The following is a 15,176-nucleotide window of genomic DNA, read 5'->3' as shown; positions in this document are numbered from 1 at the left end:
TGTCTGTACTTTTAAAAGGTTCTTGAAAATTAAAACATCTTGCAAATGGGACATCGGTCAAGCTTTTTTCTTTAAAAGTAAAGTTTGTTAAAAATAAAGTTGGTTAAACATTTTACTGGTTACATGTTCTATTGGTTAACTATTCTATTAAAATTATAATATCTTAATAAATGCTGTCTCTCTGAGCCATGCAGCCTTTCAGAACCAGCAGCTCCACAATCACTGGCCATTGCAAAACTCGTGTTGCTAATTCCGTGCTGACAAGGCAGGAACCCTAACAGGGCATTAAACAGGCTCAGCTGGGCTACACCCAGTTAAAGGCACAGCCAGGGAAAAGGGGAGGGTGCAGGCAAGGCTGGCGGACTGGCACTTATCCCACAGACAAATGTCTTCAGAGAATATTCCACAGGGACATGCCACACTGCCCTGGATGTGGAGCCATCCTCCTGCAGAGTGAGTCACCCCCAGCCCCTTGCTGGGAGTGGGAATGTTCTTCTTCATCATCGTCATCATCATCATCATCTCTGCAGGAGTGCCCAGTGTGCAGCTTTCCCCACACGTGACACAAAATGCATAAAGATGCTTTTATCTCCCTGTGTTTGCCCACGGGGCTCGAGGTGTCCAAGATGCCAACATCAATTGCTTGAAATGCCCAGAGGTGAGGTTTAAATTTACTCGTCTGCCCAACACAATAAAGGGACAGGCTGCAATGAACTTCTGAAGCACAGCACATCTCAAACAGGAGGAAAGTAAAGGCTGAGCTCTAACTGCACAGGAAGCACAGCCCACACCTCCTTGTCAAGGAGTTGTATTCATGATTTGAACCTGCCCCTGTCTGAAGGAAACCTCCTGCCCTAATTCAGGCAGCAGCAATGTGCAGGGCTCTGCTGGTCCCTCCTGCCCTTCCTCGGTGATTTCAGAGGCTGCAGTCACCGTGGGGCTGCAGTGCTGAGCTCCAGCACAGCAAGGAGGACAGGGCAGAGCCCACCACCTGCTCAGCGAGGACAGTTCTTCAGCCACTGCTTCTTTCAGAAAATTATTGTTAGGTTTGAAATTAGAGGTGGTCTTTTTTCTGGTTCCTTTTCCCTAAGGAAAGGATCAGCAGGAAACAGGAAAAGTTCCTTTCCACTGAGTTGAACAACAGAACCAAAAATATGAGCAACCAGCAGCAGGAAACAACCCTGAAGAAGGAAGGAAGCTCTATGCAAATATCTTAAACAGAAAACACGGAACCACTGCTCGTGCTTTTAACACATAAACAGCTTTTAGAAGAGATTCTGTTATTTCCTGTATTCCTTTCCTCGAGGAGTCTCCTGTCTTGTTTTTACACACAGCTGCCTCCATGCAAATATAAACTAATTCCTTAAACCTTTATATTGCTGCTCATGGAGATAAATGCAGCCTCTTTAACCAAGCAAGATGGGCTCAGGATATAATTTAGCACACGGTGCTTGTCAAGTACCTGCAAGTTTTCCTGTGAAGGAAGAGGCAGCCCTTGTCCAACATGGAGTGAGCAGCTCCTGACTTAGCAAGGACCTGCCAGCACCAAGCCCTGCATTTGATTTCCAGGATATCCAATCTTGTACCATCATTTCTCTGGGGTGGAAGATGAGATACAGCACTCAGAAACAGAAAACAAGAGTAATCAGTGAGTTAAATGCAAACTTGCACATGGTGGTGGAGGGGAAAAGGGAAGCTGAGAAGTAGAAACAACACGAAAAGGGGATATAATGTGGGCAGAATTGAGCTCTGTGGGCCCCACTGAGGAACTCTCCCAGAAAGCTCACGGAGCACAGAGCTGACACAGTCTGGAGTTCACACACTCACTGGAATCTTTATCAGCAGAAAAAAATGTCTAAACTGTCCCTGCCCCTCCTGGTTCCTCCTTCCCAACATCCAGGCGTCTCCTCATACAGGCCTGTGCAGCAGTTTCTGCAGTCAGAAAGAGAGACATGAACAGGAACAAACACAGACATCCAAACAGTTCATTTGCTCCTACTGGGAAAATCACTTTCCTTGCCTTGCCCTGGGTTAGAACTAAGAAGAAAACAACTATGAAAGCATCAGTATTCAGATATTTGTGGGTGGACTGGGTGCTCAGAAGGTGCAATACCTCTGTCAGGTGTAAACATTTTCTTATTACACTCCAATTTGTGTAACAGTCCTAATGAACACTGTGTGGATAAGTAACTATGGCCAGCATGAATGCTGCTGAAGATTACTTTAATCTGACATGTTTTACAGAGTACTGGTCATCTTGGTTTTTTATTAAAAAACCAAAACCTAATAAACAGCAGAACCTTTTTCCCCTTCAGGTTCTTTAATCCTTAAGACAAACCGTGGAAGGGGGGAGGAGAGGGGCAAGAACAAATAGAGGGGGGAAAATCACAGCTTACATTTGAATTTCATTCCAGAGAGTGAGTTGCTTTCAGAAGTCCTGCCAGCCACTTGATTCTCTTATACACACAGCTACATCAAACAATGCCCACCGTGTGGGCAAAGGGCTTCCCAGAGGGAGCATCCTGTGTTCGCTGCCACGCAGCCAAGTCCTGAGGGGCCCGAGGGCTCCTGCTGAAGCACCCTCACAGCCCACCATCGCCTTTTTTCCCCACATACGTTGCACATTTAGAACCCAAAATATCTATCTGCCACTTTTATACAGATCTGGGCATCCCACCATGCTGCCCTTGGCAGTGGGGCACCATGAGGCTGCTCCACCTCCCATTGCCAGGGGATCAAACACAACACAGGGAACCTGTTCCCCAGGGCAGTTATTTTGTGTTATGTGTACTGTGTGTCATATGTGCTCTGTGTGTTATATGTGTTATTTATGTGTGCTAAATGCCATGAGTTACATATGCTGTATGTGTTATGTGTGATATATGTGTTATTCGTGCTTATATGTGCTAAATGTGTTACATGTGCTCTGTGTGTTATATGTGTTATTTATGTGTGCTAAATGCCATGAGTTACATGTGCTCTATGTGTTATGTAATATGTGTTGTTTATGTTTATGTGTGCTAAATGATATGTGTTACATGTGCTCTGTGTGTTATGTGTGTTATTTATGTGTGCTAAATGCCATGAGTTACATATGCTGTGTGTGTTATATGTGTTATTCGTGCTTATATGTGCTAAATGTGTTACATGTGCTCTGTGTGTTATATGTGTTATTTATGCTTATGTGTGCTAAATGCTATGTGTTACATGCGCTATGTGTGTTATATATGTTATTTATGCTTATGTGTGCTAAATGCTATGTGTTACATGTGCTCTGTGTGTTATGTTATGTTTATGTGTGCTATACGTTGTATGTTATGTATCATGTGTGTGACATGTTTTTCTGACAGCTGTTACATGCCATAACATCTTCTGTTAGATGTGTTACACGTGCTATAGGTGTTATATTTGTTATGTGTTACCTGTGTTCTGCCCTGCTCCCCTCGACACGAGCCCGCACTGCCGCTCCCCGCCCGCCGGTCCCGCCCGGTCCCGCCCGGTCCCGCCCGGTCCCGCCCGGTCCCGGCGGTGGGTGGCGGCCCCGCGGGCGGGACGCGGAGCGCGGCTGCAGGTGGGGACAGCCCGGGTGGGGACAGCCCGGGCGGGGACAGCCCGGCCGCAGGTGGGGACAGCCCGGGTGGGGACAGCCCGGCCGCAGGTGGGGACAGCCCGGGCGGGGACAGCCCCGGTGTCCCCTCGGAGCCCCCCGGGCCGCCTCCCTCCCTCCGGCTCCGGAGGGGAGCAGGAACCCGCCGGGAGGCCCGGGGACAGCGGCGGAGCCCGGCCGGGACAGGAGCCGCGGGGTTCTCTGTGCGCAGGATGGGAGCTGTGCCCGCACGGCCCAGGACAGGTGATTAATATTAATATCATTATTATTACTACTACTACTATTATTATTATCTTACCGAACGGGACCCTGTTTGCGTGCAGGCTCCCTCCTTTCTGCGGGCTCAAGTGCAGCAGCATCCAGCACATGAAGATAAAATCCGGAATTAAGCCGTACTGGAAAGACAGCTCAGGTTTCAGAGGATGCACTTGTGCCGATGAAGAGCGAAGCCAGCCCAGGTAGGCTTGTAAGCAAACTCCGTGGATGCTTCTCAGGTTGTGCTGCCAAGGACTTGTAGTTGCTTTAACTCTGCTCTCAGGACACTCAAACTCAAACGTGCACTAACACAAATACACAAATGTTGACTGACTCTGGCAAACCGGTCACAAAATGCAGGTGTCTGCTTAAATCGAAGCAATTCGCTGTCAACACAGAGCTCGGAGTCAGTTCCTGTTTACAGCTGCCTTGGCTCCTCAACTCTGCTTTCACTGGGATCGTGGACTCCATCCTGCTTCTTGAAGAAAAGAGAATAATTCAGATAAACTGTCCATGTTGTCTTGCTGACATACACAGAGCCACCCTATGTTTGTTTTCCTTAGGAATTAATATTTGGAAAAGAGTTGTCATAAAGAAACTTGTGCAAGTCTGCAGGGAAAACCAGCTGTTCTGAGGTCTCTGTCATTGTACTTAGAGATGAACAAAAACCCCAATTCACTAATGGAACCCTTGTGCTTTGGATTGTCTCGGAGTTCCAGGATTTTTCCACCAAAAAAGGAGGTGATCCTTGATGCTTTTTCCGCTTTCAAGCTATTTCTGCAATCTCGATCCTACCGATTCTATGAGCATAACAAACTGTGAGGCTGTGCTGCAGCATCTCCTGCAGTGTCTTGTATGATTTCTGTCCTGTAATTTTTTCAGAATATGCAGGAGCTCTGAAACCTCCATCCCTCTGGCCAGATGGACAGAAAGACCTCTCCATGTCTTCCCTTTTCCTAAACCTTTGCTTGGATCATTAGCTAGAAAAGTAAATAAGTAAATTATGCTGACCTTTTAACTCTCAAGAATGTTAAAACTCAGATGTTAACTCTCAAAATTTAGGCAGCTGTTGATAAGCTAATGATGAGAAGAGAGGCTCTTTACTCTTCATTAAGGGGCCTGAAAAATTCAGACAAACTGGGTGGTTGCTATGATGTAACTAATTGGTAGAGCTACAGAGAAACAAATTTCTACAATTTTTTCTTTTCTTTTCAGAGATGAAGCACTGTGCCCTGTGATATTTATTTTTGCTGGTTTTACCACTGGAGGATGGCTGCCAGACTCTGTGAAAATGGTTCTGCTCAGCACCACTGCACCCACACCAGCCAACCTCTTGAAATCAGCTACATGCTGGTCCTGATTATGCTTGGAAAAGTCTTCCTTGATTTCTTCATGTTGCAAATTAAGCCAAGACCTGTGAAAGTCAGTTTTATGGGTTACTTCTGTGTTTCAGTGGCACTCCTTGATTTCACACTGCTGCTGAGCATGTGTTTCATTTTCTGGTTTGAGGACTTTGCGCTCTGGGGCGTGCGATTCACGGAGTACCACATCTGCCTCTTCACTCAGATCTCTTCTCTGACCTACGGCATTTTGCCTTACCCCGTGTACCTCGTGGCTGCTCTGGATTATTACACCACCGTCTCCCAAACATCCCAGCTCCCTACAGCAGCTCGGAAGTTACTTTATGGATTTGCTGTGGTGGTTATATGGATTTCTGGGTTTTATTGCACTCTCCAAGTTCCTGCTGTCTCTGGAGAGCTGGAGATGCAGAACAGAGTTTCCCCTTCCCAGTGCCCTCTCTCTGGCAGCTGGCAGAGCTCCTCGGTGTCGTGGGCCATGGTGCTGCTGCTGGGCACAGCTCTCCTGGCTTGCTGGAGGGAGGTGACAACCATGCTGCTGTCTGCCAGGCTCCTGTCCTTTTCCAGCCAGCCTGTGCTGATGTTCCCCTACGTGCCTAACAACACCACTTGCTTTAAGTGGCAGCTCCTGAGCAGGCTCCTCCTGTGTTTCCTTGGCACCTGGGCACCGTTTGTTGTTCTCCAGGTGGTGGTTCTGCTCCTGGGAGTGCAGATCCCAGCCTATGTGGAGATGAACGTGCCCTGGCTGTGCTTCATCAACAGCTTTCTCCTGGCAGCAGCCTACTGGTGCCGGTGCCACGAGGTGGAGCTGACAGAGGAGGGGTGGTGCACAGACCCCTTTGTCAGCTGGAAATTCTGCTTTATGCCGTTCAACAATGAAAGCACAAAGCCAGCTGATACGCCAGGCACAGTAATTGTCATCTGTTAATGAGCTGCGACTGAAAAGGCTGCAAAGAAGCAGAACTCTGATGTTGGGTGGCTGGGTCCTTACAGACAACACAAGGAAACATCTCCAGAGCTTCACTCCATAGACACAAGTCCAGTGCCCAGCAATACTGCAGTGAATGTTGCACTGCAAGCACTGCCAGGCCAGGAAATTCAACTTGAAATTACATGTTTAAAAAAAACACTGCTTATATAGGACAAGTTTTCAGTTAAACTTGATTTTTGTGAATAGAATTCTACACTTCCTTTAAATGGAATTATCTCAGGTTTTACAGTACAAAATGCAATGAAGTCTGGAAGGCTGGAGTTACATACAGAGGCTGACCTAAGGTTCATATGAGCTTTTGAAGTGTATTTTGTTGTTAAAATGTGAATTTTTGTCAGCTTGATGGAAGGTAAGGGTTGCTGTCTGTTTAACAAGAAATAACTTGTTTAAGTTAAAGTTACAACTCCTAGAGAAATAGAAATGTTATATAGTACAAAACCAGTGCAAGATGTGCAACTTCCACAACTACAGGAGAGGTGCTGTTTCATTGTTTCTTTGCTGCTGTTCCTCTAAGGTACATGATCATATTAATAATTAAATAATTAAAGCAACAAGCATCAAGGTTAGCTGCTACACATAAATGCATACCCAAGGTTAAAGAATAGCTCAAATTAAAATGTACCTTAGTTTGAAGACAAAATTACTTTAAAATAGTTAAATATGAAGTGGGACTACTTCAGTAGGGAAAGAATTAGTCAGGCTTCTAGCAAAAATACTCTCATTTTTCAAATTCTTCGAGTTTTACAATGGACTTGATTTGATTTTGTATAAGAGAAATAAATGATACACAACCAAAGCAGACAAATGAAATTAGCATTTATTTCTGAAGCACTAAGGTCACAATACAATGTTGTATTGAAAGAGAAACTAAGTAAATGATGCTGTAGGTTATTTAACTGTCCCCCAGACCCACAGGGAACAATGATTTCACACAAGAATACTCATTAAGAAAACTCTGCAGATAACAAAAGGTGCAATTACAAGCAAGTTTAAGCAGCATAGTATAAGGTGCTTTGTTTCAGCATTTGTAGGATGGATTTATCCATTAACAGACAGATTGAAGAAATGTCATTTTTACAGATCATAACAAATGAGAGAATCTAAAATTCGTTCACATGCTAGTTGGTAATAGGAAAGTGCTTCTTATAAAACGATTCACAAAGTAAAGATCATACTTTTACATAGCTCATTGTGTGCTCTTCAACTGCAAAATTTCGATTTTGGGTAATAATTTATTTTATTAGATATCAATTATAGAGATAGATTTAATTGCAGAATTTAAGATTACATGGGTTAAATTTTCTTATAAAAGAATATTCTAGTATTTCACTCCATAAGAATACACAATCACATCTCAATCATAAATTAATCTTCAATTTCTGAAACATACTAAAATCCGATTATTTTGATTTATTACTTCACCCCACATAGTGCTTCTTTCACCCACAGTCTGTTGTAAAATTCTTTGAGTTTTCTGTGATGTAATCAAAAGGGGACAAGCATTTTTCAGCAGTAGAAAATGGTTTGGGGAGAAAATCTAGTTAAAAGGCCATCAAAAGGATAGTAAATGATCAAAAACTGAATTTTAAAACTAGTGCAATAAGAGGAGGCAATGCTTAGCAATATAGTTGGAAGTGTTTGGCACCACAAATTATTTCATTTTTTTATGCTGGAAAATGTATTTGGAGGAAATTCTATTTCCATGTTAAAAGCAGGAAAACACACGCAATGTTAACTGGAAAACAGCCCTAAGCAATCTCTCCCTGCTCCCTCAAACTGTAATTGCTGTTAGTGCTGGAGATGCTATAGGATAAACCATGGCTAAACACAGGGGTTTGACACAGCATTTCTTCAGGTTTTATAGAAACTGGACACCCACTGAAATGGGGCTGACAAAATATTTACAAAACCTAATTCCATTTGAAAATCAGCAAATACATCAAATCTAGGAATGCACCAGGCATTTCAGAATCATGAAATAACTAATTCATACAGACTTGGCAGGCAGGGGGAAATTCCTCTTTTAAAGTTCATTCAACACCAGATGAAGGAAAAGCTATTTTCAAGTTCATTTCAGGTGTGTTTTGCATGGTAAGTCTCACCCTTCTGAATCACTAACATGCAAGGAACTGGAACTGCAACCAGTTGGGTGAGGCTGCTAACATGTTTTATTTATCAGTGTGGTTCAGCTTCCCAAGCCCTAATTAAAGTTTACACAACCCCATCTGCCCTAACGTGCCAGAATTCCTGTAGCTGCTGCAGTGCTCCTAAAGCCACTTGAAGTTTTAAACATTTTTTACAGGGAACCCACAACATGCAGCCAAAACAAATATTAATGGATTGATGTTACATCACTGTATTAGTTGTCAAATTTATTTTTTCTTACTTTCGGTGGAAAAGTGCCAAAGAGCATCAACTTTTAAGCTGTCACCTCAATTGAGGCAACAGTGGCACTGCAGGTTTCCAGCAACATCCAACCATGGTGCCTGAGCCTGCCCAGTGACTGTTTTAAAACATTAATGGTAGTTCTCTTTGCAAGCCCACTTTTATGCTTGGCATTCATGGAGGGAGACACCAGCTGAGCAGTGATCTTCACCCTACTGCCTTCCTAACAATTGTATTTTCCTCTGCATTTTTTTTTAACCTGGTGCTTCTGGGCAGTCCCAACACTGATGCCTGGACCATCCCTCTCTAGAACAGGGGTGACAGTTTCACTGCCAGAGAGGATAGAAGCTGTGCCAGGAAGGTGGAAATATCTGAAATGAAAGAACTACAGATAACCACTGCTACATCTCCTTTGTACATCACTTCTTGTGCTGTGCCAGCAACTAATGGCCTTATACCATTCAAATACCTTACAGTATTGCTATTAATGCTAACAGCAGCTAAAGTGTTAACCCTTTATGGGAGAATTCTGTACTTTTCTCATTTAAATAATCTCTTACAAATCAACAGTGATTTTAATGAGATATTCTATGTGTTTTCAACTCTGAACAGAGTATTTGGCACTCAATGATAAAACCCTTCATCTTTACACACATCTTTCCTCAATGATAAAACCCTTCATCTTTACACACATCTTTCCTGGTCAGTATTGGCTTGTTCATTCTATAACACAAAGACTACTTGGAAAGAAAGCTGGGCGTGCAGAATCCCTCATTCTTTCCAAAAATGAATTTGCAAAAAGCATCCTGGCTGGAGAGTGAAGGACAACACAAGCCTTCCACAGATTGCCCAGGCTTCACTCACAAAGCAGATCTACCTCATGAATCAAAGACATTTGTGCTTCAAACCTAATCCCATAATCAGCATAGATATCCTGATTATTACCTAGCAACAACACCACAAGACTGTCAACAACCCTATGTACCCAAGCAGTGCTTCATAAACACAGCTAGAATGCTCCTTCAGTGTTAAGTATTGCACTTAAACAGTGTTTATGATCACAATCCTACGAATGCACAATTGTGCTCAAGTTACAATTACTTCTGGATGGAAAAAAAATATTTTAAAATCTTGTTTGTCTAGCTACTTACTCTACAGAGTCATTTAGATAATTCAACATGAATACTTGCTGGAAATTTAAAAAATTTTAACTTGAAATCTGTTCATTACACTGGCTCCCAGAACTGTGCTTCAGAAACATTAAATCCATGGTTACAAAAGCTGGACTATGAGCTTACTCCATACCTGCAATTACCAGCATATTCTCTGAACTTTGCTTTTTCCCTTCCACTTTGCTGTAAGAGATCAGAAAATACTATGCAACCTTCAGGTGAATGAGCAGGTGTGTGTTTTAATGCAGAGGTTACACAAACCTACACAGCAGCTTAGGATGGGCTTGGACCAATGTGGAAGTGCTGCCCATGAGACCCAGGGGATAAAGCAGGACACAAAACTCCACAGCCCCCAGAGCTGACATCCAAGAGAGCAAAATGCCACTCTCAGAAATTGAGTGGGGAAGGAAATGTCAGATTTCCAAAGAGATGAAGATGGTAAAAACAAACCAGGCTGATTCTCATGGATTAGGGTACTGTGTGTTCACTGCCTTGGTGCTCAGTCTGTGTCTCAGGCCCTGACTCCATCAGCTCAGACCAGGGACAGCTTCCTGAAAAAGCTTCCTGAAAAACCCACACAGCTGGCACTGGAGCATCATTACTGTCTCTTTTTCAAATGTCACCATTTGCAAAGCCATCCAGGGGATATAACTACATAGAACCTTTCAGGTCTAAATAAACTCTCATGACTAAAGGCAAAGTCTTTTAAAATTAATTTAATTTAGGTTCATCTTAAATGAACTAAGCATTAAATTTAAAATTTCTTTCTCCTCACAGTATTTCCTGTCTGAAACTACTGCTCACTATGCAAGAGTGACTTGAAAATTAATTCACTATGAGCAATTAGCACTTTACAGTGAAATTATTCATTGATAGCTCTGCTCATACCTGTTCCACTCAGCATTGAACAGGAACAGTGTATTTAAAACACTTTCCATCCCTAATAAACTAATTTAGGTGAGTATTAAAAAACGACCCTAGATTGATTGTTTTGCACTGTCATTATCTGCAGCCTAAAACAATCAATGAGGAAATGTCTGGTTAATGATGACAAATATATTTCTAAGTATATGCTAACAGGACATCTCTATACAATACTGTTGAGAGAATAATCCTGCAAGCTTTTATACATGCTGAGTTTTAAGATGAGCAGTCTCAGTACAATCTGAACTACTCATGTTATAAATTATGGGGATGTCTAATTTGCAAAGCCAGGACTCAGCATAGCTGTCACTTAATTCTTTGATCACTCAGAGCTGTAGATTTGCCACTGTGTAAGAAATCTGTTGAGCTCTTGAGGTGGAAGTTTTTGCATGGATATTGTGGTATTAGAATGAGAACAGCCATCTGAAACTGGCATTAGCTGTAGCTGCCATGCCAGGCAGTGGCACACCACACCCAGCAAAATCCCAGGAAATAAAGGGAATTAAAAAAAAAAAGATTTCTTGTAGACACATCCTGTGGGAACAAGTGTTAAAATACAATTAAAATCTTTAATACTTCTTCTTTTGCAAGAGGGTACAGACTAACATGTGGGAAAGCCATGGGAAATGGTTAATATAAGTCTGGGAAAACCTCACCTATCTGAACAGCAAGTGGCTGGTACATAAAATGGTTCTGGAGGATTGTTACTCTAAGTATTATATTGGTTTTTTGAGAAAATTCATAAGCTTCCCAAGTAGACTTCAGTAGCACTTGGAAATTTTCCAGCCTACTTTCATATACAAGTGTGATTTAAAAAAAAAAAAATATTTTATTGACACAGCTACACTGGCAAACCCTCCTGTACAAGTGCACTTCTATCAGTACAGGTTGGTATGGCTGTGTCTGATTTAAACTTCCAGTTAATTGCCAAAATCACTGAAGAAGAAAAAAATTTCAATATGCATAAGACCCATATTCTAAGCTGCTGCATTTATGAATATTTAAAGCATAACTCATTATCTGTGGCTCTCCCAAACCCACAGGGAATGTTACATACCAGATGAACAGGACCAGATGTGCCTTACTGGGGTCTGCTCTGATCTCCTGGCACCTGGTAGTGATTCTGGCTGAGCTGGACACAAACTCTAGCTGGACAAGCTCTCCTGAAAGCTGTCTAATAAAGCAAAATTAAAGTAGCCATGAAATTCTCATGCATGTAACACTGATTAACTACAGGTCTAAATAAGACCCCCTAAGTCCACATTTTCTAGTACACCTTAAGCCATTATCAAACCACATTTATGTATCCCTACTTTTTACATTATCTAAGAACAGTACAATCAGAAGACAGATTAAAAATTAGCCAGTGAGATTTTTGTATAAAAATAATAAAACTTTAAGACAAAAGCCAAAGGATAAATATCTAAGATATATTTAGTCTTCAGTTAGCTCATCAAAACAGAACATATCCTTTAGAACATATGTTACAGATATGCTACACTGTGTATCTTACAGAAATGCTACAAATGGGAACCCACTGTCTCCATCATTTGAATGTCTTTCAAATGAACATTAACAAATATTGGAAGTTCAACTAAGTTTATTTTACAACAGTAACTGAAAATAGGAAAAAAAAAACAAAAACAAAAAACAAAACTAGAAAGTGCTTAGCAACTTCCCTCCAAAATAAACCCAGGCATCAATTCATCTTCTAAAGCTTTGGTGCCATTTGGGTAAGGGTTCTCACCACATACCAGCGTGCAACTGCAACGTGTTGTCCTAACTTGCAGCTTCAGTGGTTAATAAAAACATTAATAACATCTGCTATTAGCAAGCTCAAACAGTTGTAATTAAGAACAATGATTCTAATGTTGATCTCTAGAAGGTAATGGTAGAAAATCTGTTAGTGGAAACAAAGCAATAGTGTAATTAAAGGAAAATGAAGCACAGATTTTCTGTAATTCAAATTTACTCTTCAGGGTCATCAGTTAAATAATATACATATTAATCTGTCTGTCACAAACCTGCCTTTTGGCCAGTGTATGTGCATTGACCCCTTTTGATCTAGGGCAGCAGTTCTCAAAACTTTAGGTCAGTTCCTCCTCTCTTCAGGAATACTGTACAGCCCCCGAATACTTCCCTACACAATCATATATTATGCATTAATTTGCATAAAATACAAAAAAATACATTATTTGCAGACACATACACATATTTAATTCAAATATACACAGTGACTATCAGCACACGTACCCTTCTTTCCCTAAACAAGAGCTTAAGGATCCAGGTCTGTACATAAGGGGAGTGGGGCTGCAAAAGGGAGGGAACAGAAGGACAAAATACATCCAAGAGCATTGGTGCACAGGTGGTGGGGAAGCAAAGGCCAACAAGGTGCTGCTGCCTCAGAGCCCAGGCAGCTTCCAAGAGCATCAGTAACTGGGGAAATGTATTTGTTCCACAGAGTGTGAGAGAGGGAAGATGGAGGGGGACACTAAAATCCACCACCTGGGTCTGCAGCATCCAAGACAAAATCTCCTGTCAGAGGGACAGAGCAGGGCCCCTGGATATTTCTCTGTCCTGGTCCTCCCAGATTTGCCCTAAACCAGGACATTCTCCCAGAGTTGCCAACGTTGGCATGCCTCCTGCTGACCTGCAGCTCCAGGCATTCAGCAGCTGCTCCTGCACAAGCTCTGAGGGAGCCTCACTGCTCCTTCCTCAGAGTACTGCAAGCACAGCTCACACTGGCCACTGGACAAGGAAAAGGTGCTTGGAAGCTTCCAGTGAAGCAATGGAAATGCACTACAGGGAAAGACATGTTAGAAGAGGTATCGAGAAAAAGAATATCCGAGTTATGCTGTCCCTTCTTCCCTCAGGCTCTAAAGCAACTTGTAACTTGTCTCAACATGAGCTGGTCCTGGCTGCAGTTTTCAGCCCCTGACATCCAGGCATTTGGGAACCTGAACCCCAAGTGCTCCCACACTTCCTCGGGGTCCACTCTGAACCCCCATTTGAGAACTGCTGATTTAACTTAACTAGCAGCATGTGAAATTACAAACCTAACACTTAATGCCCCCTTAGTGCATAGCAGCATTCAAAGAGTAAAGTAACATGTGCTTCAGTTACCTCTGGCAGGAGTGTCAGTAGCCTGATCATGAGGATTTCGATGAGACATCTACATGGTTTATAGTATTTTATAGACTTCAAGAAAATACTATAGTGGCAGAGATGAGGGTAAGCCTACATGAGGAAAACCAGCTGCTAACCTACCCCTTACAAACAATTTGCTCAAGACTAAAACAAACTCAGAGAGCACAACTAAATGCATAGCATTTTACTGGTACTAGTGCTTCCACAGGGCCTGTGGACACTCTGTTAGTTCAGTCCAAACACTGCTGTATGTGGGAAAAATCGTTCAGAATACAGCAACACAATTGAAATGGTGTCTGGATTGGGGTGGGGACTGGGGTGTTAATCATAACTCATAAAATGAAGTACATGTTGGAGAATATCTAACCTATCACAGCATATTTCACTTCATGTTTTTCCATGAAAAATTTCAATTCAAAGCATTACTCAGGCTTTACTATAAACTTATTAGTTGTTGAAAACTACAGAGGACTCCTGGTATAATCAAAGGAACATTTTAAAGTCTTTATGTGGGGAGAGCCCCACCTACTTAACAAAATATCACAGTAACACTCATGCCACAGTGAAGATGTTGGCATATTACTGTTGGTTCTGTCACTGAGAAACTGTTGTTTAAACCTTCATGTTCACCTCCTAGGATTCTTTCAAGGAATTGATACGTGCACAGATTTTCAATGCAGGTCCAAGCTTAATATTCATTGCACTCATAAGGTGATCCTCCTTCAACAAAAGGAGAGCTTGTCCATCAATTTCTTGTGCTCTAAATTCATCTGCAATATCTTGACAACCTAAAGGCAATAAAAAATATGATTACTGTTTAGAAATGTCCATTCTTAGATCCAATATCCACACCAGATTTTGTCCACACCAGAGCTTTTCAGCACCATTTTCCAGTGCTCATCTCTTTAGCTTGTTGAACCTAAATTACATGCAAGAGTTCAGTATTGTGATGGGAATTCTGAAATAATATGAAAAGAAGTTTTACTACAGCCTCTAATTGCACTGTATTTATCAGAGAACTACTCATGGGGAATTTCAAGTCCCAGCAAAGACAGAATTTTCATTTCATTAAGAGGAACAACCTCTCATCATTGGGAGAGACTGGGAAAACAGCAATAAAATAGCAATCAGGAATGTAATTGAAGTAGGTTCTTTCCAACAATAAAGAGATAGCATTACCTAATTCTATAAATGATAACTATATTATACTGCTCTGTCCAGTGAGAACATCCAAATAGCTACAATTTCCAAAATGAGTTAATTCCACCTTTATGTTACACCACTGAGCTAAGGAAACAAAGTTTTGATGTATGGCTTTGGCACAATCATCTCACAAA

General features: G+C 42.0%; 2 protein-coding genes across 11 annotated transcripts in view; one reads left to right on the top strand and one right to left on the bottom strand.

Annotated features, from left to right (window-relative positions):
• The first annotated feature begins 3,604 nt into the window (after positions 1-3,604).
• On the top strand, positions 3,605-7,395 carry GPR160 (G protein-coupled receptor 160). 3 transcript variants are annotated; one of them, XM_072933595.1, is made up of 4 exons: positions 3,605-3,850; positions 3,931-4,065; positions 4,426-4,603; positions 5,078-7,395. In XM_072933595.1, the coding sequence occupies exon 4, from the start codon at positions 5,132-5,134 to the stop codon at positions 6,146-6,148; it is 1,017 nt and encodes a 338-aa protein (XP_072789696.1). In that variant the 5' UTR covers positions 3,605-3,850; positions 3,931-4,065; positions 4,426-4,603; positions 5,078-5,131; the 3' UTR covers positions 6,149-7,395. The 3 variants fall into 3 exon arrangements, with proteins under 3 accessions (XP_072789696.1, XP_041574161.2, XP_072789697.1); XM_041718227.2 differs by lacking the exon at positions 4,426-4,603; XM_072933596.1 differs by lacking the exons at positions 3,931-4,065; positions 4,426-4,603.
• The window catches only part of PHC3 (polyhomeotic homolog 3), a 31,353-nt gene continuing 23,187 nt past the window's right edge, over positions 7,011-15,176 (bottom strand). For all 8 annotated transcript variants that reach the window (XM_030280611.4, XM_030280612.4, XM_072933588.1 and 5 more), the window contains one exon: positions 7,011-14,627. In XM_030280611.4, the coding sequence (XP_030136471.4) occupies positions 14,473-14,627 (155 nt within the window). In that variant the 3' untranslated portion in view covers positions 7,011-14,472. The remainder of the gene's footprint in view (positions 14,628-15,176) is intronic.

Source organism: Taeniopygia guttata, chromosome 9, assembly GCF_048771995.1.
Source record: "Taeniopygia guttata chromosome 9, bTaeGut7.mat, whole genome shotgun sequence".
NCBI classification, from domain to species: Eukaryota; Metazoa; Chordata; class Aves; order Passeriformes; family Estrildidae; genus Taeniopygia; species Taeniopygia guttata.
This window is presented reverse-complemented; position numbering and strand designations above follow the sequence as displayed.